The sequence below is a fragment of the Gymnoscopelus braueri genome, assembly GCF_963280865.1.
Source record: "Gymnoscopelus braueri genome assembly, chromosome: 1".
Lineage (NCBI taxonomy): Eukaryota > Metazoa > Chordata > Actinopteri > Myctophiformes > Myctophidae > Gymnoscopelus > Gymnoscopelus braueri.
This window is the reverse complement of record NC_137603.1, coordinates 33,434,256-33,459,028: the sequence shown is the minus strand read 5'-3', so window position 1 is coordinate 33,459,028 and position 24,773 is coordinate 33,434,256. Positions and strand designations below refer to the sequence as shown.

Here is a 24,773-nt window from a genome sequence, read left to right as displayed (position 1 = left end):
TTACCCTTACGGGTCCATTTGTACCTGCTCGGAGTTGTAGGGGTCCTTGAAATTAAAAGGTTTGAGAACCACTAGCGTGGATCGCCGTGTTTTAAAAAATGCTAATATACCACAAGGTGAAATAAAACAGGGGATCGGTTATGCTTTGAGAGTACACAGGAAGGATGTAAAAAGTGGCCCCTCTGCTCTGGAGTTCCTTGTGAGCTGACGACACCGCATTTCTGGGTTGTTGTTTTTTCATTTGTGGTGTGTGTGTGTGTGTGTGTGTATGTGTGTGCAGAAACCACAGTGCTCGCAACACTGCCATTGAAGAGGCTTGTAGGTGCACGGCCAAACAAGACTTCAATGAAAACAGAAACAGGCCAGCACTCAATAATGCCATTTATGAAGTTTATTTGCCTCGCCGAGCGATGCAAAGCACAGCTTCTTCTTGTTTCCAGCCTTGCGTCTGACCCAGAAACCACAATGCAACCTCAAGAATCTGCACTTTACAGATTCCACCGATTTCCTCTTCCCTTTCTTCAGACTGATATACGGTATGTCAGGCAATACATACTCCTTCTGACGTTGGAAAATCTCACGGTTCGGAAAGGCTTCCCGAACTATAGACATCTGGAGGTGCACGGGTTCTGAGAAAAGGTTCAGGGGCCGCCCTTCCGAAGCTCGAAATGACATCAATTTGTAGTTATATCACCTCCCTTTCCGGAGAAAGGTTCGGTCGTCAGAAGGAGTATGTATTGCGCTTAAGTGTTGGGCAGCAACGCGTTACTTAGTAATATATTACTGTAACGTTATTACTTTCCCCAGTAACGAGTAGTGTAACTTATTACATTTGCCAAAACTGTAAAATTATTACATATTACTGATCCAAGTAACGCTACGTTACTGCGTTACAACAAACATGATTCGTTTTTGACTGAGGTAAATGCTCTCTCTTCTCTTCATCGTTTGTCTATGAGCTGTGGTGTTTCCATTCAGCTGCGTTGAGGAGCCCAGCCAATCGCATAGTAAGGTTTACAAACTATAGATCTACAAGCAATTAACACATTCTTAGCTTGTAGATTGTTCCTTTTGAGCATGCACCTTTGCAAAATTATGAAGCAAGTGTAGGTCAGGGGCAGGTCCGTGCTCCAGTCTGTGGCTCAAAAAGATGAAGGAGGATAGTGAATCATGAGGGAGAAGACAGGGGCACTTTCAACACTTCGAAATGTTGTAATTATTAGTTTGTGTCAGTCAAAGATACTGTTGTCCATTGTAAACATTGTGCGGGCAGCAAATCGCTTTCAAAAGCGAAGTATTGAACACTTAACTTGTTGAAGCATCTGCAACGGCAGGTTTGAGAGGCTGCAATGTGTGCAGCTCTGTTGTCTGGTTGATTTATGACTTCTCCTGTAGGGATACTTATTGTTCCAATATATTAAATATGCAGAAAAACTGTTAAAAACATATGAGAGGCTGCTGATTATTTTGTTATGTAGTCTATATTAATGTGTGGTGTGCAGTTATGCAGTTTGGCTGATAGGTGACTCCTACTGAATAAATTGGATTCAGTAGAAGTAATAAGTAACTAGTAACGTATTACACTTCCCGAGTAACTAGCCCAACTGGTTGGCTGCTGAACCAGGCCAGGAATAAGTGGTGAGAAACGTTGCAGGAGACTCTTAGGGTGGCTGACACAGCTTAGCAGACACAGAAGCCCAGCCAGGAGTAGATCTCTGCAGAGTTGGGAGGTTGAATGATGGTAAAGAACAGGCAGAACTTTGGTTCTCTGGCGCAGACAATGAGCCGCCTCAGCAAACTAGGGACTTTCCTCGTGAAGATAACCGCCATGTGGTTTCCATCTAGCAAGGCTGGATGCAAGAAGAAATTGTGTGTTGCATTGCTCGGCGACGCAAATAAACTTCATATAAGGACATTATTGAGTGCTGGCTTGTTTCTGTTTTTGTGTGTGAGTGAGCACCCTTGTGATACGACAGTCCAATCCCCATCAGCCAGTCATTGCTGGGCAGGTACAATCCACATCAATCCCAGTCGTTGCTGGGTAGGTACTTCAGCCAGTCGTTGCTGCGCAGGTACGTCAGTAGTCTGTGTCGGAGCCCTCTGCGTTGTCTACGTTGCGGGAGAGCATGTAGTTGTCCATGTCGATGGAGCGGCAGTTGTTGATGGCGTAGCGAAGCCTCTCAGCCATGACGGCCTGGCTAGAGTAGGGCGGCAGACGCAGCTGGAAGAAACACGTCTGGGAGGTGGGCAGGCTGTCGTACGGCTGTGGAAGAACACACACAAACAGTTGACGATTTTGGGTCCGATGTGTATCTTTTCGATAGATAAATAACCACAAACTAAACTTAAATTCATTACATTTTTTAGTCCTATTCAAAAATAGCCGATCTACAAGTTCACGACACGTCACGACACGTCACAACGCGTCGTGAGCTTGTAGATTGCCAATTTAAAAAAAAGTTCAGGGTGCCAGGTTGTTGTCAAAAGGTTCAGATAATGGCCCATATACAGGTAGATCAGGCTCAATTATTTTCAGCTCCATGAGACTTAGCCGATTTAATATGCTGTATTGTATCATTCTATTGTGAGCAAAAATCTGTCATAACCCTTTCCCAGTGCATTTCCCAGTATCAGCACTGGACAAATCAGCCTATATAAACTATAGGAACTATAGGATTCAAGTAAAAAAATCTACTAAACACACAAAAACAAACAAAAAAAACTCAAACAAAAGGATAATCTACAAAGTGTCAAACTCTTATATTTTTTGTGTATTTAAAAAAAAAAAACATTATATATTCATTATAATCATAAATATTTCTTTAATAATATATATATTCTACTGTGTATACTTTATTTTTTATTTTATTTTTTGACTTGTTTTCATTTTTCATTGCAATTGTGTCTTATTTGTTTGTATTGTCCTTTGTGTTAATGGTACAATGAGATACCAGGGTTGTGGCTCTTTCGGAGCGGGAACTTGGGGGGGTGGGAGGGGTAACATACATTCACTGTTTTTGTATGCCCTTTGTTATAGACCTGTATGTGAAAATATAAAATAAAAAAACCTTGAACAAAGTGTCAAACTCTTACTAACCCTGTCCACTTTCATGATCTGAAACCTTTGGGAGATGTCGGCTGTGTTGGCGGGCAGCCGCGAGCGCCCCGACACAAAGCGCATGAAGAGGACGCGCTCCTCGTTGGAGAACTCGTCCAGCGTCTGCCAGAACCACTGCACCAGCGAGTGCTGCTCGTCCACCTCGCGGTAGCGCACCACCTTCTTCAGGACGTCGCAGCAGATCTCCGGCATGCCGCACACCATCTGCTCCAGCTGCTTGGCCGTCAGCAGGGACAGCAAGGGGACGGGCACGATCCAGGACATCCCCTCACGCACCGCCGCCACCTGAGAGACCAAATTGATGATGGAGGGAAATAGGGGATTGTCTTTAACGTGATAAAAAAAACTCTGTATCGCAGAGATTTTCATTTATTGTGATATTGTCCTCTGTCATACACTAGGATGAATTAGCTTTTGTTAAGCTGCAAATTCAGTACCACTTAAACCCTCTATACTTGATAAAACAGAACCGTAAAGAGCACATTTGGTACACTCTTATTTCACTCTACACGAATCGATTCGCCAAAAATAGCAGATCTACTAGCTCACAACGCGTTGTGTTGCAACGCGTTGTGATGCAACGCGTTGTGAGCTAGTAGATCTGCTATTTCTATTTTTGGCGAACGTTCCCCCCAGAATAGGGATGGTGGGGGTTCAAGGGGATAACAAAAGAGGCGTTTTAAGCATATTTTGATTATCGCGATAATATTGTTAATCGCAATTATTTTTGCCACTAATTTTCATATTGTCCCATCCCTAGGAGAGAGGTGGTGGCGGGTACGATTTGGTGCTGCCAAATTGTCTCTCGATTGTATGGGTGCAACATTTAATAAAACAATATTTAATCCATTATAAAAAATAATCACTGTATAAAACAGGGCTTAAGTGACAAATCAGCCTAATAGGTTTTTGTAAATTATTTAAAAAAAAAATTAGGTCAATTCAATTTGTTATGTTTATAGTGTGGCTACATTGAGACAGAGATCGTTTTTTATTATTACATAAAAATACCACACTTCTATATTATTAGATTAATCGAAAAAGTAATCAATATAATAATCACTAAGAAAATCATTGATAGTTGCAGTTATACTCGATTGTAATCAAATTGGTTTGATTGAAGCTCAATCTATACTCTGTTGGCGATAAGAAGAGTCTTCAAGCTGACAGCGATGGAATGTGACGCGTTGTCAGCTTGAAAATCCGTTCTTGTTGTTAACACATTGATTGCCAAGATCAAGTTAACTTGATCTTTCAAATCCATCACTTGATTGCCAAGATCAAGTTAACTTGATCTTTCAAAAACAAAAACAAAAAACTTTTTTATTTGACCCAAAGACCAAGGAGATATGATTTTTCGAAGATCTAGACTCCTATCCACTTCCTTGTTAACTTAAAACTAAAAAATTCTGTATCTCGGCTCCTGAGTACTTTTTTTTTCCTCAATGAAAAATCTCTGGCATAAAACTGCAAAAAATCTGAGATAATTCTGGCAGGCAATGTGTTAAGGGACAGATAGAAATGAGGACTTACTTGACGGTCGATTTCATGCAGCCTGTACTCGATACCTCTGTCCACATATTCCCTCCTGTTGTTGAAGGTTAGAGGGATGCTGCTTCCTCCAGGGATGATGGGAACCATCTTTCCATCTGCACTCTGACCCACGAAGGAATCCAGAGGAATCATCTGAAGACATCATTTTAAATTACATTTTATGTCCACAACATAAATCATCAAAGGACACAAACACAGTGGTTACAAAACGCATTACACGACCACACCTCAAGTTCATGGCGTCATCACAGATTTGACACACAACAATACAATACATCCAACAATACAAGTGATTGTCTACAGCAGTGGTTCTCAAAGGGACACCCAGGGGCAGATACAGCCAAAAGTCCCCGAGGGGCAATTTGCTTTACAGACAATAGTACAACACAAATACAAAATATGATACACACAGTACAAGATGCATAGCTCCCAAACCATGTGAGGAAAAAAAACAGAGACACCATGACATCTGGAGTTATGTCTTGTTTATATCTGTATCTATTTCTACCTTTGGGGAGATGCTGCATCAAACACCTTACAGAAACAACGTTTAATACACCGTACAGAAACAACGTTCAATCAAAACGATGGAGCTTGCACAAAAACGAATTTCACCCACTATTTTACACCTGTGATGTGACGATAAAGATTCTGATTCTGAGAGGACATAATAACAAAATCACATCTGTTAGGTTAGTAAATAAATACAGAGTACAGGTGAGGTCACTGTGCCTTCAGTGGGCAGTGTGAGGAGGGGGTGTGAGTCGAAACTCCTTATCTAAGAACCGAATGTTCCTGCCTTTGAAAATGTACTTCCTTTTTATTAAAATTGCCTAGAGAGTAGGTGGATGTCACCACCGTAACAGGTGCACCGTTGCTCCAATCTGCACCAAACTTGGCATCAACACTGTTCAGGGGTCTGCCATGACAATAGTCACACCAGGGGCCACGTGCTGCCGCCGGGGGCCACATTAGGGCCCCTCAGGGGCCACATTAGGGGCCTACAGCCAGTGTTGCTCCAAACTGCACCAAACTTGACTCAAACACTGTTTAGGGGTCGGCAATTCAAATAGTCACTACAGGGGCCACGTCAGGGGCCACGTCAGGGTCCCCCGGGGGCCTCAGGCACACCGTTGCTCCAATCCTCACCAAACATGGCACTACAGCAGTGTCTAACATTTCAAATGCCCATAACTCGGTGACCATTGCTTGGGGATATTAGCCGTCCCGACGACCAGATTGAAGCTCAGAGGTGACCGCTCCTTTTCTGTCGCAGCCCCCAAGCTGTGGAACAGCATCCCTGACAGGATCGGTTTACAGCATCTGTGTGCAGCATTATATATATATATATATATATAATGTGTATATAAGTTCTTTCTTTGATTGTATTCATTTAATTGAATATCCTGCAATGTATTAATTCAATGTGTTAGCTAGTAGATTTCCACTCCACTGTCTCCTCCCTTCTCCTCTCTTTTCATAATAAAGTGCTTGGGCAGAGGGGAAGTGCGCCATTGTAATTTGGGATCGTGTGAAGTGAGTTACATGGTCGTTACAATCCTCGTACGAGTAAAAGAGATCTCGTGTGTCACGTGTCTTTCTTCATCTTTGTGTGATCAAAAGCAAGGGGGTTTAAGATTTACGATCATAAACCTAACAATCCCCTTCTCCATTAGATCTCCCCCTTCTGTTGAATATTTTAAATCCAGGCTCAAGACTCTGTTTTACTCGCAAGCATTCTAATGTTGCATTTCACAAGGGCTCAAAATTTATAAAAATCTTTTGAAAATAGCAGATCTAGCGACGCGTTGTGTCTCTGAGTTGTAGTGGAGTACTGAAAAATTCAAATATTCCAGTAAAGTAAAGAATCCTCAAATTTGTACTAAAGTACAGCACTTGAGTACATGTTCTTAGTTACTTTCCACCACTGATTAATTCACAGAGAGGGATAGCACACGCCACACACTTTGTCCACTCTGTCTGTCAAATTATGTCATATCACGTCAGAGATGGATGTAAACAAACAGCGGAGTCACAGGTGTCAAAATCGTACACAGTGGCTAGGGTTTAACATTCAGCAATCAGCACCCACAGTGCATTGAGTATAAAACAAATTCAAACTAAGAGAACTTTTGGCAAGCCAAAAACTTGGTTTGACTTGGTTTGGAGTATGCTGGAAGGCATCTGGATCTCAACAAAAATAATATTACTTTTGTTTTCATTAGTATCACGTCGACATTAAAACTGTGCAACTTCCTTAAGAAGACTAACAACCACTGATTTACCTTTTAACATTACAGTATAACATCTGTTTTTACATCAAAGTTAAAACAGCACCATGTAACTTTTCTTTCTTCAGTGAATCCAATCTGTTATTTTGACAGATCTTGATTTATGCATGATTGCTCTGACCCTCATTTGTATATGAAACAAATAAAGGTGGTGAAAGAATACAGCCCTGAGGGGCTCCAGTGGAAGATGAGTGTTTACTGGACAGGGTACCATTAAGCTGAATCCTCTGAGATGTGTTTGTTATGACAGTGAGCCAACACAGTGCTAAAATCTATATGAAATTAGATAAGAGCACGTGTTTAAGAACATGTGACTGAATACAATTAAAAGTAGAAGAAAAGTCAATACAAATCAAATGTGCATGGTTCTAGATCCCCTCCAGGTGTTTAAGTACAACATTTAACACGGTAGCTGTAGCATCGTCCACTCCCCTCATTGCCCTGTAGGTAAACTATAAACTTTACCGTTTACTTGACAGTGTAATGGAATTTTTATACAGTATTTCAAGCATAAGGGGTCCTCAGTGTTTTGAGACGGGACCTATTTTTGGGTCCCGGACTTATTTTTATGGGTTGCGAGTATACTGAAAATCCCCTTTTGTTTTATTCTCTCCTAAAAAAAACAAATAAATAATTTTCCATAGAAAAGGAGAGAATGTATAAAAATGACTATTCAGATCATTCGTATTCACTATTTCCACTGTTATCGCCCCACCTATACACAGATGCAGCATTCTGTGCTAAACAAAATCCCTGGCACAAAACCTTTGCGTGTTTGCGAACTCCTTTTCTCCAAATACACCAGCTGCAATCCTCTTCCTAGCTGCAGCCTACACACGTGTCCTAGACTACCAAATATAAACAATAGTCGACTACACTTTGAGACGGAATCCACTAATTATATTAGTGTACAAAATACAGGTCAACATGTGGCTCTAAGGATCTGTCACAGACTGCGGTGTGAGCATGACATTTTTTCCACAAGGAGAGGAAAGAAGCTTGCTTTGACAACATGGCATTTAAAATTCCTGTTGTATTTCAACAGTATGTTTAGTCTCTTCTATAGAATGGAAGCTAGGGCTGTCACAATCATGACATTTTACCTGTCATACAATTTTGCAATGTGCTATGGCCAAAACAGGCCATATATTGTATGCTATATACCATATATTGTATACTAGAATTTAGTTTTAAATAGCGGAAATAGACAATCGACAAGCTCACAAATGTGTTGCGATGCAGCAGTTAAGTTCAGTACATGAGTGTATTTTTCATTTACTTGTTTGCTTGTGCATTATGTAATTAAAGTTAAAAGTTCTTATTGAAGTTTATATATATACTTAATTTAAATTGTTATCTCTACGGTGGGGTAGGACTCAAAACCCCAAAATCTGGCGTCGGTCGGCGGCTCTAATATATTTAGTCTCTTCTATAGAACGGAATGTGCTGCGGAAAAGCATCCCCCTGCCTGGAATAAAGAGAGACTGATCCCAACATCATTCTTTCACCACAACAAGCATTAGGGGATCATAATATCGCAGCAACACTCGGTGCCAACTAGCTAGATGCAATTCACACGTTTGCCATTTTCTCCAACGGCCAGCAGAGAAGGAGAGAGACAAGGCATCTCTCTCTCTCTCTCTCTACCGCCCACACTCCCTTCATTCATGCCAAAGGAACAGATGCAGCCCTTCCTCTCGTCCCGCCCCGTGGCGTGGCTGAGTGAGCTGGCCATGGCGGGGTTATGGGCTCCGGTTCCAAAGCCTCTTTTCTATCCTCTCTACAAGGCTGGGAGCGGTGCCAGGTCTCCGCCAGACAGGATATGCTGCATCAACAGTGACCGTGGCGTTCTTTACAGTGCAGGGGTTGTGCGAGGATGTTTGGACAGGGTAGGGGCTTTAGCACACACTCGCTTCCCCTCTGTGGAAGCCTATCTGTGGGGCGGGGCAGCTGGCGTTCTGGCCTGTTCGATTGTTATGGGTCGTAACAAGAGCCACAGAAGCGCTGAGGGTGCTTATTCAGAACCGCTCCAGCAGGCTCTGGGAGGGGGGGGTGGGGGGGGGGATCCTTAAGTACAGTATGCAAGCTGTAGATTCATTCTCCTGATATATCCAGGGTTGGATTTGCTGGGGAGGATGGGGGGTAATTCATGCTTCTGCTTTTTATATCTCCCTCTGGTCACTCATTTTTATGGCCGGTTGGAGCCAGTGTTTTATGCCTGATTCTGGTCAGACTGAATTAAATACATGCATTTCCTTTTGGGAAAAGTAGACTGTCTGATATGTTTGATATTTATGTTTGGTAATATTACAGTTTAACCAACTGGCGTCCCTATTTTTCAAATAAATATTTTTGTATATGTATATCAAAAAAATCACACCCAGTGTGAAGTGGGCGGTGTGGTCATCACAGTGGTCATCATAGTGATGGAAGCTCACTTCCAAAAAAATATATTTTTTGGAAGTCCATAATCTTATTTATAGGTTATTAATGTCATCATGTGTCTCGCTAGCCAATCACAGTGCTGAATAGAGTCAGCCAATAGAGTCAGCCAATCACAGTACAGCTAGGGGTCTACTAATCAGCCAATCACAATGCAGGAAACTAATACTAATGAGGTGTCCCAACCCCACTTATAGGGGCGGCTACACCGCCCAAAAATACCTCAAAATTGTAAAGTAAAAGTACTTAGTTACTCTCCACCACTGATCATGAGATCATGTCAGGATGACATTATGTCAGGATGACATCATGTTAGGATGACATCATGTCAGTCTGACCAATGGTATAAAAGAAGACAGTCTCCGGGGAAATCAGAATTCAACCAACGCTCAAGGATTCTCCACTCATCTCTAACCAGCATTGGATACTGTTTACAGATACTGTCGAGACTTCATCACCAGGTTTCATCAACTCACTTCAGGATTGGTTTTGACTCGACACCTTTACCTGGTCCTTCTTGACGGAGCTACCTTTGAAGCTCATTGTGTCAGACATCTCGGTTCAAGTCACACATTACATTTGAGGAATCTAATTTGATCCCTGGAGGAGCTGTTGTGAGAAATGTTCTGCTGGACGCTGCATCTTAACACAGGACCAGAGTTTGACAAACAGGCTGCTGTTGCCGTGGGAGACGAAGTCTACTCATTTGGATGGTTCAGGAACGTCAACAAGGATCAGATTGATGTTCGTGTCTTCAACACAGTGGCTTTACGCTGGAGGAAGTTGACAACGGGAAGAGGAGAAAGACACCTTGAGGTTCCATCCAGACGCTGGGGCCACACAGCTGTGCTGATAGAAGATATCATCTACATCTGGGGGGGTTCTAAATATGACACACTGGGGAAGTACTACAACGTGCTTTATGCATTTGATGTCAACACCCACAGATGGTTCAAGCCCAGGGTTTCTGGAACTGTTCCAGAGCAGAGGAGGAACCACTCAGCCTGTGTCTCGGGGAAGGTCATGTATATTCATGGAGGATTCAACCATGTGAATAGATACCATAATGACACGTACAAGTTGGACACCACCACAATGGTCTGGTCTATGGTCTGGTCTACTTCAGAACGTCACTCTGCCACCATCTTTGGGACAAAGATGTTTGTTTTTGGTGGCTATAGGCACCAGGACAACAACAACATCAAAGTGTTTGACACAGAGACCGACTGCTGGCTGAACACACCTTCTGCACCGCTTCTTTCAGAAGGACACTGGGATCATTCGGCCTTTACCTACAACGGAGAGCTGTACATACTTGGTAATATTGCCCTCAATGATCTGTGGAAGTTCAGTCCAAAGACCTCCTGGAAGAAGGTTGAGACCAAAGGGAAAGGGCCGTGTGGGAAGCGTGGGATGAGCTGTTGCATTGTGGGAGATCGTGTCATCCTCTTTGGAGCATCGGACAGACCTGATGACCTGTACGTGTTAGACTTCAGTCCTAGTCTGAAGACGTCGTGTAAGCTAGTGGTTATTCAGTACCGTCTGGACCGGTCAGGACTCCCACACAACATCAGGTGGGAACTGGAAGCCATGACTAACGACAACAACAACAAATAAATGATATAAATAAGACGGGGTCCAATAAGGGGCGTGGCCCCATGTGGACTTCAGACTTCATGTGACCAATCTGTGACTTCAGTCAACTATGACATGATGACTCCATATTTGGGCATGGTTTCAACCCGATCTGACTGCCGTTGACTTCCATTATAACATTGAAGTTAAACATATCAAATATAAAAGGTAAAAAAAGGCAAGGTTCCAGCCTCATCCAAATTCCATGTGAGAATTTAAAAAACACACCCAGTGTGAAGTGGGCGGTGTGGTCACAGTGGTCATCACAGTGATGTTAGTTCACTTAAAGACAAGTAATATTGTGGACCAACCATTGTACACCCCTAACTTAAAAAAAAACATAAATGTGTTTTTTTTAAGTGCATAGTCCTATTTATAGGGCTATGCACATGTGTCATGTTTCCCTAGCCAATCACAGTGCTGAATAGACTGTGATTGGCCAATCACGGTGCAGGGTTAGGGGGGTACACTGGTGGCCAATCACAGCGCAGGATTTGGTGTGCAAATATCCAAACCTCACATATAGGGGCGGTTTCACCGCCCAAAAAGAAGAAGAAGAAAAAAATCTAAAACAGTGAGCTACAAGCGCATTGTGAGCTTGTAGACAGTCTATTCTTTTTTCTTTTTACAAATCGAACCCTAGATATATCATTAACAGTCAACACATGTAACTGAATGCCGCTCCTGGTCCCATTTAGTGGGTGGAATCATGGCTAAAGCACGTGACATCAATGGAAATTTGTTTTGGTTTTCACTGAATGTGAAGAATTAAAAACAGACTTGGTCACAAGGCTTTGGGCATAGAAGTCTTGGCAAAGGGAGGCCACAACATTTGCATTTTTCAAATTTTTCTTTTCTCCGAGGCCTTTGGGTTAGTGTTTGTGTTTGGATATTTGTACGAGTGTCTGCTGATGGTTTTAACAGCTGCCAGTGCCACCCTGCTTGGCACTCAGCATCAAGCGTTGGATTGGGGGTAAGTCCCTGTGACATACTTAGCGTCATGTCCAGGGGGGTGCACGTGTTCATCAAGCTGCCTCACACTACAGAAACAGGGGATAGGCTCCTGACCTATGGGCCTCATGGCTCTGCAAGGCTTACTGCTGATGGTCAGAGTATGTGAGGGTTTTTCATCCACTGCATCGTTAGTAAACTGGGACTGTACGCATATTTGTCTACACAATTTAGTTGTTCTGACAATTCCCTTTGAACAATACAGTACGGTACAGTTCAATACAGTAGTACAGTATAGTACAGAACACTGTCCCTGTGGTTGTCAACCTGCACTGATGTCTTGTGGAAGACAACCACATCTCCACTGATACACAGTGGACATGGAGACACCAAATACTTTGTTTCACCTGACTTAACGCATGCAGAGGAACATGCAATACCTTCCCAGTTCTGCTCCCAACCAAACAATAGCAGCAACCAAACAAGGACGGCTTCCCACCCATGAGCAATGACAATTTTGTTTGTTGGCACGCCCCGGCCAGGCCGGATGCACCGTGGAGGAATCGCATCCCCAGTCTCCACTTTGATGGGTGAGCACTTCTCCCCTGTGTCACCCAGATGCCCCTTTTATGCAGATGTTAATGTATGTACTATATTAGGGCTGGGACCTATGCCGGGAAGAGTGGCCGGTAGAGCGGCCGGATGGGAACCACGAGGTTCCCAGTTCGATCCCGGGCTCCCCCAGAGTTGGTGTCGAAGTGTCCTTGAGCAAGATGCTGAACCCCTAATTGCTCCCGATGAGCAGGTTGGTGCCTTGCATGGTTTCCTCTGCCATCAGAGTATGAATGTGTGTGTGAATGGGTGAACGTAATGCACAATCTATGTAAATTGCTTTGGATAAAAGCGCTATATAAATGCACCATTTACTTCAAATAAATATCACGATTATTTCAAACTTTTGCCTTGATGATGATTAATTAACCATTATGAAATTTTCGTACGCCACCACTGTACAACACATAATAATACAGTAATCAGCACATTTGTTCGTGTCTATTTGTTAATATATACAAACTTTAAATGAAGTATAAAAAAAGCTGCTTTAAAAAAAAAAAGCTATTCAATACATGAGTGTCCGTGTTGCTATATTTTCAATTAATTGCCCAGCCCTGGTATGTATACAAGCATGCATGAAACACAATTTCCCTGCTAGCGGCCCAACCTCCCACCTCATGGAAGTTGTCCTCGGTGATGCCGCTGTCTTCTATGTGCAGGATGCTGTTGAGCGTCTGCACGTAGAGCAGGTCCACTTCCTCCAGGTCCTCCAGCAGCAGGGGGATGCAGCACAGCTGCTTCCACACCAGCGGCGCTAGGTGCAGGTCCAGAGGCTTCTTGGTGCGGATGGCCACGCCCATCAGGATCCCCAGGAACTTGAACTGAAGCAGATGCTCGTCCAGGCATGAGGATGGATTCAGCAAGAACCTACGGGGACAATTGGTCATTATTCAGCTGTGGAACCCCTGGAACCCCCCTCAAGGACCCCCTGGCCCTGGGGAAACGCATCTCTGTCATTTTAAGATTTCTTTGGCTATTCAAAAATAGCAGATATAAAGCTTGTAGATCTGCCATTTTTAGAAAAATCGTGAAAATGAGTGCAAATCATTGAATATATATATATATATATATATATATATATATATATATATATATATATATATATATATATATATATATATATATATATATATATATATATATATATATATATATAATTATCATTTTTTTAAGCAAACATTTTTAACTCAAATCTTTGCTTCCGGGGGGTCCCTGGAACAACATATTTTGAGATAGGGGTCCGCGGCCAAATACATATCATTTTGGGGGTCCTTGACATGAAAAAAGTTTGGGAACATACTTTATATTTATAGCAACATACGTTTTTTCAAAAAAACTGTTAGGATTTAGAAGAGATTTGTAGAATCCCCCAGAAGCAAATATTTGAGTTAAAAATGTTATATATAAAAAAACTATATATATATTCAAAAGATTTGCACAAAGTTTCAAGATTTTTCAAAAATAGCGGATATACAAGCTCATAGCGCGGCACTTGTGCCGCGCTGTGAACTTGTAGATCTGCTATTTTTGAATAGCCCAAAGAAATCTAAAAATGACACAGAATCTTTCCCGGTCTAAATGGGTTAATACTAGCACCCACTGCTTCTAATAGCTAGGATGGGTAAATGCAGAGAGGACACATTTCACACATGTGAAAATGACACAAGTGACAAAAAATACCCCAAAGGGATGGGGACTAAATAATTATTATTCATTTATAAGACACGAGACAGCTAAGTTGAAGGGAGTGACTAGAAACATTGATTTCACTGAGGATGCATGTGGATAGCAGAATGTTGTGTTTCACACTGTAGCAGAAGAATTACACATCAGACTGGGATGTTTTGGGAATTCAAATCCAAGGGCCGTTTGGTGCGAGTCTTGGAAAGGAGCTATCGGCACTGCTGACCTTGAGAATGTTACATCACTGGAAGCAGCAGTTGCATAAGACAAATATGTATGCAACACACACACACACATGCTTGCACAAAATAATGACTAAGACACGCCTTAGAATAGAGCTGTGCTCTATCCAATCCAGTCATTCTGTGTCCATTTACTTAGCTACATTTATAAAAGTGATGGGTCGCACTCAGAGTGGCAAGAGTGAGTTTACTTTTTTTATTATTCCTTATGTCTCTAAAATGGAAAAAAAAAAACGTTTTGGCTATCCAGCCTTAGTCAGTCTAACTGACGAAGGCTGGATAGATGAAAGGTAAATGTTGATCTAAGAGGATATCGCACCAGAGGAGTCAGAGCGCGGTGGTAAAGTTAATTGATTTAGCTATACATTATTAAAATCTTTGACCCATTAAGATTCTACAAATGCCTTCTGAACCAGTAGTTCTCACACTTTAGGATTGTTCAAGAATAGCAGATGAACAAGCTCGCAGCACGGCATGGAGTACATCTTGTTTATCTGCTATTTGAATTGCCAATGCAAAAATCTAAAATGACACAGATGCTTTCCCGGTTTTAATGGGTTAAGATGTTGATGGTGGACATTTGTATTTCGTCTTGTACAACACAGCCGGAGCAGACCTCAGTGACTTCATAGCTGTGAACAGATCTGCTGTACTTGCCTGTCTCTATTGTAGCCCACCTCTGCTGTGGCGTTGGGGGAGGGGATGAGAAGGTCCACCACTCCCGTCTCCAACTCCTGCACACACGCATACGCACGCGCACACACACACACACACACACACACACACACACACACACATTAAACATTTACCATGATCTGTGACAACTCAACTTGAAATATCTAAATGATATGAGAAATAAGCCTTTGGCACACAAACAGAGTGACAGGTGTGTAATAGAGGACCAAACTAGGGCCAAAATATATACGTGTGGTGTGTCTACCATATTTTACCATAATGTTATGTTATCACAGAGATGTACTGATGCATCTCTGTGATAACATAACATACGGTACTGTATATATGCAGTGGTCGAAAATAACTATGTACATTTACCCAAGTACTGTACTTAAGTACAATTGTGAGGCACTTTTACTTTACTGGAGTATTTCCAATTGTCTATAATTTTTACATCTACTCCACTACATCTCAGAGGCAAATATTGTACTTTTACCGCACTACAATTATTTGAAAACTTAAGTTACTAGTTACTTTGCAGATATACATTATTACATTATAAAACATACATTAATCACTTTAGCCCTATTTTATACCTAGGCTATTTGAAAATAGCCGATCTACAAGCTCGCATCGCAACACGTTGTGAGCTTGTAGATCAGCTATTTTCAAACATTTCAGTACTTTTAGTTTTGGTACTTTGGTACTTTAAGTACATTTTGATACCAATACTTTTGTACTCTTACTCAAGTAAATTTTGAATTCACTTTTACTTGTAACAGAGTACTTCGACATTGCAGTATTGATACTTTAACTTAAGTAAAACATTTGAGTACTTTTTCCACCACTGGTACCTGGTGCATCTCTGTGCTAACATAACATACGGTAGTGTATACATGTCGTATGTCATGTTTGTATGCAAGTACCTGACACATCTCAGTGATGGTGTCATCAAAGACGCCTCCAGCATCGTCGGCTCCCTCTCCCACCAGCTTCACCTTCCAGGCTCTGGAGGGCAGGCGCAGGTCCGAGGCGTTCAGCTTCACCACCTGACGGGCTATCTGAACAAAGATGGGCTTACACTTACGCCCCCTACAGGCAGACAGGGAACAGTGAGGGGGGATGGGGGTCGAGGGGGATGTAAGGTGAGAGGAAAGGAAGATGGATAGAAGAAAGAGGAGAAACTTAAGTAAAAAGATTATTATGCCCAATGTATACTTAGTCATGTGACAAGCGTCTGTCAAGGACAGATCTACAAGTGAACTACATGTTATACTGTATTTAGGATGGATCCCACGATCCCAAGCATGCAACTGTACACAGTTTTTATACATATATAAATAAAATAAAAAAGGTCATCCCATCTCATTTTAATTCAAATGTGGGTAGTACTGATAAATCAACTCCTTTTTATATAGGTATAACATGAATGTATTATTTATATATTCAACAAATCAAAATGTACAGTAATATAAAGTCCACAATGTGGAACAAGTGGTATATTTATTTATATCAACAAATGAGGACAATTTAACGTTTTGGTCAGCTAGACCTTCTTCAAGGTTGAAGAATGTCTTGGATTGATGAAATGTTGCGTCATTTAATACATTTCTCTTGTATTGTGCCAGTCAGACAGTGTGCTGGTGCCTCATTAATCATTGTGTGCTTCGCCTACGCACATGTAAGACATTTAACCTCGTGCGCGAAAGCTTTTCAACAACCCTCATACAGTATATCCTAAAATAGTTCTATTGTTGCGTTTCTGTCCCCGAACAATCAAAGTGTTTTCACTGGTAGCATCAGATTGAATTCATTAAGACATCTGTGGTTTATGTGATTTTATCCACCCCACGGCTACATTTCCCAGTTGGTACTTCTGTTCCCATTGCCAGTATGGGACTGGTGTAGAGCCGAGATTAGTAGATTACACATAGACAACCATACATGCCAGGGGCCTGTATAGTACCATGCATACACATCCATATATGCTCAGTGTAGACAGAGCAGTGGTTCTTAAACATTTTAATTTCAAGAGCCCTCAGTTTGGTATAAGCATTACTCCATGGACCCCCATAACTCTTAAGAGTGTAAACATGGAAATGGACCCATAATGGACACCATTCGTACACTCTCAGAGTTACAGACTTGTAAGGGTCCATTTGGTTCCTAACTATCATACACTGTACATACACAATCTTTCATGCTCAGAGTAGGGTACCATGCAGTACTAACCGTGTGGAGATTCTCTTGACGGTGATCTGGGGGCCGTAGTTTTTGCCCTGGACCATGGTCTTGCCTATGGAGCGTACCATGGGAAGAGTGTAGACCCTGGGGGCCAGTAGGGGCCTCAACTGTCCCTGGACGATCCCCCACGTACCAGCGTTGTAGTGGGAATTACAGCTCTGGAAAGGTGTTATGTTTAGCATTATTACACTGACAAACATGGAGAACAGAGAGAGTGTTGACTTCTTTACATTGGTCGATGTCATTTATAATCTTGTGATAGAACGTAATGTCAGGGAAAAAACAAACTCTCCAGTCCTGACTTAGTTTTATTAAAAAGAAGAAAAGATAATACACCAATGCATTCAGGGGACGAAACAATCTCTATCAGAGCTAGATGGAAACTAGCCCGTGCCCAAAAGGGTGAAACCAAAATCCAGTTAAGTTATCTGTTGATGCCTAGCGAAGAAAAAGTTTAGATAATATATAATAAGTTGTTCAAAGGCAAGAACATTCCATTCTTAGATAAGGGGTTTCGACTCACAACCCTTCCTCACACTGCACACTGAAGGCATAGTGACCTCACCCGCAATCTGTCATTTTCTAAATCCAAAACAAAAAGTATTGTAATGTACTCTCAGTATTGTAATCCTTATCTCAGAGGCCTTAATGACCTAAAACACATCAGCATCTCAACAAGTCTTCATGTAAAGTCAATGTGTTAGATTGCAGTAATTTTCATTTTTATAACAGATTTAAATGTTTTAATCCTCTGAAAGGAAATCAAACTACTTTCCGGATTGCCATCAAAGTTTTGTTTCAATGTTTTTTGTGTGTGTGTGTGTGTGTGTGTGTGTGACTGTGCATGCGAGCGTACATGTGGCTGCCATTGGTTACCTGATTGTTGGGGCTTAAGTTGAGCAGCCTCCAGGAGGAGTACATGAGATCAGAGAAGTGATAGAGGAGGCGCAGTCGAGCCCTCACCGCCTCCATGCTCACCTCCTTCAGACCGCTGTACTGAGGAGGGACGGCCACGGGGAGACCCAGCTGCAGAGGAACTGAGGAACCTGAAGACCAGACGGAAGCCTCATTTATACCCCGTAGTGATTCTCAATCTTTTTCATTTCAACGACGCCCAGTTTGATGTAATTTCTTTATCTCCGGGACCCTAATCTGCACTGTAAAATCCTCTGTGTCATTTTAATTGTACAAGTCCTTAAAGTTGTAAGTGATTTATTTGTACAAATGCAACCAGATGGACCCTTACAGATCCATTTGGTTCCATTTGTACACTATCAGAGTTACAGACCCGTAAGGGTCCATTACTCCATTTAGACCCTGGTCCCCGGATCTGGCTCTGAGAAGCAAGTGTCGCTTGCCAAAAATAACAGATTTACAAGCCAACCGCTCGTTATTCTGAAGAAAATGTGTTCTAAAAACGAATAATAATCCCCCCCCACAAAATGCATTATTTGTAGTGTAATGAATCAGCTTGTGCAAGATGATTAAGCTATATTTCATTTTTATATCACTCCATTATGTTCAAATACTAGTTTTCAATCCAATGCTGTAACTGTTGTTAGGCTACATTATTAAATGCACCTGCTTGTCGTTCATGTACTGAAAAGAAATGTGTTTTTATACCAGTATATACACACACACGCATATATATATATATATTTTTTTTTTTAAATAAATGTCTCCGCAAACTCAAAACATTACATGTACGTCACATACGTTCCTTGTGTCAAAAAAGCTCACAGTATGTCTCTGATTTAAGACACAAATTTTTTTACAAAAATGTAGATTCCCATCAAGCCCATAAATCATTCCCATCACACCCATACATTATGTAAAACAATCATTTGTTATTATGTAAAGCAATCATTTGTTATTATGTAACTATTATGTAAACTGCCACACTGCAATTAGGGTCTAGTTTCAGTCTTTATCATTCTCAACATGTGTCAAGCAAGCCTTTGTTCATGCAACAGCAAGCCTGGTGTCTGGTTACACAATGAGTTGGCATCTCTGTGTTCTACAACAACACACCATGTCTGATCCTCGTCTTAACCCATTAACACCTGAGGCCCATTCTGCAAATGTTTAATCCTAACAGTTTTCTGAAAAACATATGTAGCTATATATCTAAAATGACAGATGCTTTGCCGGTTTTAATGGGTTAAATGTCTCTCCTTTTAACGGCAGGGACATTATGTCTGCAAGCTGTTTGTGTCTGTGTGCGTGTGGTGTGTGGTGTGTGTGTGTGTGTGTGTGTGTGTGTGTGTGTGTGTGTGTGTGCGTGCGTGCTTGCATTACTATACTTGTGAGGGCCAAATGCAAAATAGACAATATTGGGTCAATAATAATAATAATGTAATATTTAATTTGTTATTAAATGCCTTGATGTCATTGTCGACCTGTGGGCCTAATATATCACATTTTATTATTAACCTGATGTAGCCTCTAGGGGATATTTCTCAAGACATTTTAACAGGCTTAACAATACATACTTACGCAGGAAAAGAGAAGAGACAGAAAGCCTACAAAATATGATCTGTTGCTTGTAAAACAAGCTTGTAAATTAACAGTGTGTTCTTGATTCCGTACTTCAACTTGTTGGACAGCATTCTCTTTTAGTAGGCTACAGAGGTGTAAAAGTCCTGGCATGTAGTTCTCCTATTTCGCTTTTGATTAGATCAACGATGCTGCAGAGATTCCTTTGATCGGTTGTCTCTTGACAAAATAAATGCATTTGTGACCACAATATTTAGTAAAGCACAACCTATAATTAATTAATGTGTTTGGTTCCGTGCTGCTTGAGCTGAGCACAGGGTTCCCACACATTTTTACCAATGAATACTCAAAACTTTTCCAAAGTATTTTACGCCATTTCCAGGCCTATAGCAATCATACGGTGCAATAATGAGGCGCTTACTCCAGTTAATGTGTGTGTGTGTGTGGTGTGTCTAACCTGGTGCTCTGGGCGGTACAGATGGGGCGGTCCATGCAGCACTGTGGCAGCGGCCAGCAGAGACCTGGTGGACGTTCTTGCCCTGCAGCGCTGCCGCCAGGGTGGGCTCTCTCACATGGTTGGTGTGGCCCAGACCCAGCTGCACAGTGACAATCACAATTCATTGAATTCGATAACAATAATAATAATCATAATGATACAATCTATTCTACAGTTGTGTGGTTGCCATTTGTCCTTTTTTTCGTTATTTTTTCTATTTTCAACATACAGCTGTATCAATTTTATTATAGTGCTAAATCACAAGTTGTTTCACGACACATAATATGATATTACATTGCTGTCTTTACATACTTGAACCTTTTTGTGTTTTTTGTAAATTAATGCCCTACTTGATCATACTGCAGCGTCACACAAAAGTATCAAAAGTAGCAGATCCGCAAGCTCGAAACGCAGCGCGAAGCGATGCGTTTTGAGCTTGTAGATCTGCTACTTTCGTTATTTTTTCATTTGAATCCTGAAAAGTATTAGTTTTGGTTTCCAACCGACAGAGACGATATACTAGCGCAGAGCCTAGAGCATGTCCCCCTGGCGAGCATTTGGCGATATTTTGAAACTTCATATGCAGATCCTAGTTGGTGCAGAGCCCAAAAAAATCATAACAAAAAGAAAACTCAAAACTTGTGAGTCACAGCCCACAACAAATTATGTTATGCTCCCGGTTCTAATTAAAACTGGGAGAAATGTTTACTCTAATAGAAGCAGTGGAAACATTGCCATAAGGTGTGTTGTGTGTGTGCGTGTGCGTGTGTGTGTGTGTGTGTGTGTGTGTGTGTGTGCGTGTTACCTGTCCCTCCGAGTTGCTGCCCCAGGTGTAGACGTCTCCCATGGAGGAGAGGACCAGCGTGTGCTCGGCCCCAACGGCGATGTCTTGGATGACGATCCCCGACAGAGCGGGCACCTGCTGGGGACGATTGTGGTTCCGTGCCCGTCCCTCTGGCAAGCCAATCAAACGGTCTGCATTGAAAGGAAAGAACAGAAAACGTGACTGGTGGGGTGATAAGCTCAGTGGTGCTGAAACGGTGTGTCGAGGCACATTGGTGTGACGCGAGACAAGTCCCAAGGTGTGCCTTCGAATTTTGGGACAACTACACATTATTATTGCAATATATACAACTATACCAAAAGTTATGAATAATTTTTATTTTATTTACTATAGCAGTATTTCTTTTACAGAGGCAAATTCTATACCCTAAAAAAGTATACATTTTAAACACTTTCATTTTGACGTACATATTTTGGAGATGTCATAGGAGAACATTTAAAATTTAAGTGATTCATTCATAAATGTATTTTTTGTTGCAAAAATGTGACAGCACATCGCATCGCTAGATAGATCAGCAATTTTTTTTATGAATACAGGTGTGCCTTGGGCGCAAAATGTTGAGTCAATTAACGATTTAAGTGTTACACTGGAAATATAAGTTCATTATCTATTCTTTTCTTTTTGGTACTCGTATCTAGAATAGTGTGAAATTCTCATAGTTATAATCACCTTTAGTGTTAAGTTCTGAGAGAGAGAGAGAGTGCGAGAGACATTTTACGCAAAGACTGACTCAATACATGCCTTGTCCGAAGGTGTATACGTCGCCATCTTTGGTTAGAGCTACAGAGAACTGTGTTCCACAGGCCACTTTTTTGATGCCGATTCCACAGAGGATGTCCACTTTCTAGGAGATTTAAAAAGGATAAACACTACATTAGAAAAAGGTCAAACATGCTAACCTAAGAACACGCTAAAGGCCTAATTATGCCACCTTTTATGTACGAAAAATGTATATGACCTGTTGTATGTAACGTCATTGCTCACATACTTCCCATGCATTCTTTATATTGACATGGATATTAAGCAATAAATCCACAAGAGGGAAGTTCAGAGTCAAAGGTCAAATGAACAGAAGGCTCTGTCGTTATCCGTACATGTACTGTACTTAATGGCGAGTATAAATGGGCCTTAGCATGTAGACTGATCTTATTGAAACATACATACGGAAGGAGTACTTCTGTCATACCTGGGGTGAGGACTTGGCTGTGGAATTACCAAGTCCCAGTTTCCCATAGTCTCCATCTCCAAAAGCCCAGACCATCATTCCATCAGCAGAGACAGCCAGAGTGTGATTCAGACCACACGCCACCTGACACACCAAGAACAATCTGTCAACTACAGTACTTCAAAATATATAACTGAACGTAAGAAACTCATACGGTATCATTATACAGATGACGAAATGTACTGTAAACATGATCTCCATTTAATATAGTAGCAAGGACTTTGGATGTACATTACCTGTCCAACCTGGTAGCCTTCCAGAGCGGTGACCTTCTCTGGTAGCTTCTTGTTGGAGGTGTTGCCCAGGCCCAGCCTGCCATAGTCACCGTTCCCAAAGGAGAACAGCTTCCCATCAGCGGTCACCACTGCAGAGTGCTTGAACCCACAGGACATCTAGACCAGGACAACACATTGAGTGGGTCAAATGGGGTTGCTTTCATATGAAACTCAGGCCTGGATCCGAGTCCAAGGTCCAGTTGGTTTGATTAGACAGGTTTGATCTCTACTTTCCTCCCTTCTCACGAAAACTACAAATAGAGAGCGCACACAAAAATAATTTCACCCACTTATTTACACCTGTAAAGCTGTGATGTGAGAATTAAGTTGATTCTGATTCTGATAGTGTGAACGCTGTGTGGCCTACCCAGCACGGATGTCGATCCGTGCCAGGTATGCTTGGAAAAGGTGGTCTGGAGTACGTACGATTCATGTGTACTCATTTACGGTATGCATCAGGGTGAAATCCGACCGTAACAAAACAAGGAAGTGGGACGTCTATTTAGACTGTGACGTCATAACTATTCAATGAGAACTATTGTTACACCCTGTTCAACCATGGCCGCGAAATGATCTCTCTGCTCTACTTACACATGTGAAAGCAGCCTGACAAGCGCACCTAGAGCCAACATGATCAATGTGACAATGTAATACCTCATTTATACTCATTCGCATGACGGTGTCGCTTGTTGAAAAGAACAGATCTTCAAAAATAACAAGGCATTGCACCGCACCACGTGGTTGGTTTGAAGATCTGTTCTGTTCGTCGTGCGATGGGAGCATAAATTGAGCTTTAGGGAAACATATCCAGAGGGACAAAAGGTGAATTTTAACTAAAATAGGTGACAAATTCCAACATGACTGTTTTGCACAGTCTAAAATGAGCTGCAACTTTGGGACTCATTCGAGACGAACCTGCACCACCTCCTCTCCTTGCAGGGCCTCGATCTGTCTGGGCCGGCGTTGGCGGTCGCTGTTCCCGTGGCCCAGTTTGCCGTAGTCGCCGTCCCCCCAGCTGAACACCTCGCCGCTCTCCGTCAGAGCCATGGAGTGACCGTCGCTACCACACGACGTCACCAGCTGGGTCACCACGAAACCTGTGGTCCAATGGCACTCAAACTTTATTCAAACCTCAGGACATTGTTGTTGTTACAGATGGCAAAAAAATAAACAAAACAGGAAGTACAAAATGAGCAGGAATAAACATATAAATAATAATAAATAAATAAGGTCCAAACTTCTTCTAAAGTGAGATGCTAACGCTGATAGTTAAGATCTGTTTTAATACAAGCTCACTTTTACAAGCTCACAACCTGTCGCGTCAGGTTGGGAGCGAGCTTGTAGATCTGCTATTTTCGCCTATAATGGCATGCCCAAAAAAGGGACGCTAGGGTTCAAGTGATTAAGAGACGCAGACAAGTTAACCAAGATGCAAAACAAACAAAAACATTCAATAAACAGATGTAACAACCTTGCAGGGCTGAGACGACAGTGAGCACGTGCAGATCGTCAGAGTTGCCCTGGCCCAGGCGTCCATAGCTGCCCTCGCCGCACGCCAACACTGTGCCGTTGGGCTGGATCACAAACGTACAGTTCTGACCGCATACCACCTAGAGGAGAGGAGAGGAGAGGAAAGGAGAGATGATGATGTGATGATGCATTTGTTTACAAGGCGACGATGCTTGTCTACAGTGTGATGATGCATGTGTCTACCTGCTGTGCCTGAGAGAAGGATGGCGCAGTGGTTGGCACCAGGATGTTTCTGCCAGCCTCTGCCAGCTGGCCGTGCCGCCCGGCGCCCCACAGGTACACGTCACACTTCCCTCCCAGATGCCAGTCCTGAGCGCACAGCCACGCATACAAAAATAACCATAATTATGTTAGTGATTCTATGACGAATGATGCAGAAAATGTGTTATCTCTTTTGACATGTCACTTGTTGTATTACAACTGATGCTCTATCAATACTCCGGCGCACAGTGGTGTC

General features: G+C 42.0%; 1 protein-coding gene across 17 annotated transcripts in view; it reads right to left on the bottom strand.

The window, feature by feature from the left end:
- Positions 1 to 478: 478 nt before the first annotated feature.
- herc1 (HECT and RLD domain containing E3 ubiquitin protein ligase family member 1) overlaps positions 479 to 24,773 on the bottom strand; it is a 108,517-nt gene continuing 84,222 nt past the window's right edge. For all 17 annotated transcript variants that reach the window (XM_080437128.1, XM_080437138.1, XM_080437129.1 and 14 more), the window contains exons 65-80: positions 24,500 to 24,625; positions 24,258 to 24,396; positions 23,702 to 23,883; positions 22,748 to 22,903; positions 22,473 to 22,595; positions 22,028 to 22,130; positions 21,248 to 21,417; positions 20,404 to 20,542; positions 18,327 to 18,496; positions 17,439 to 17,608; positions 16,133 to 16,298; positions 15,189 to 15,265; positions 13,221 to 13,473; positions 4,652 to 4,804; positions 3,098 to 3,403; positions 479 to 2,263 (exon numbers count right to left, since the gene is read on the bottom strand). In XM_080437128.1, the coding sequence (XP_080293254.1) occupies positions 2,078 to 2,263; positions 3,098 to 3,403; positions 4,652 to 4,804; positions 13,221 to 13,473; positions 15,189 to 15,265; positions 16,133 to 16,298; positions 17,439 to 17,608; positions 18,327 to 18,496; positions 20,404 to 20,542; positions 21,248 to 21,417; positions 22,028 to 22,130; positions 22,473 to 22,595; positions 22,748 to 22,903; positions 23,702 to 23,883; positions 24,258 to 24,396; positions 24,500 to 24,625 (2,619 nt within the window). In that variant the 3' untranslated portion in view covers positions 479 to 2,077. The remainder of the gene's footprint in view (positions 2,264 to 3,097; positions 3,404 to 4,651; positions 4,805 to 13,220; positions 13,474 to 15,188; positions 15,266 to 16,132; positions 16,299 to 17,438; positions 17,609 to 18,326; positions 18,497 to 20,403; positions 20,543 to 21,247; positions 21,418 to 22,027; positions 22,131 to 22,472; positions 22,596 to 22,747; positions 22,904 to 23,701; positions 23,884 to 24,257; positions 24,397 to 24,499; positions 24,626 to 24,773) is intronic.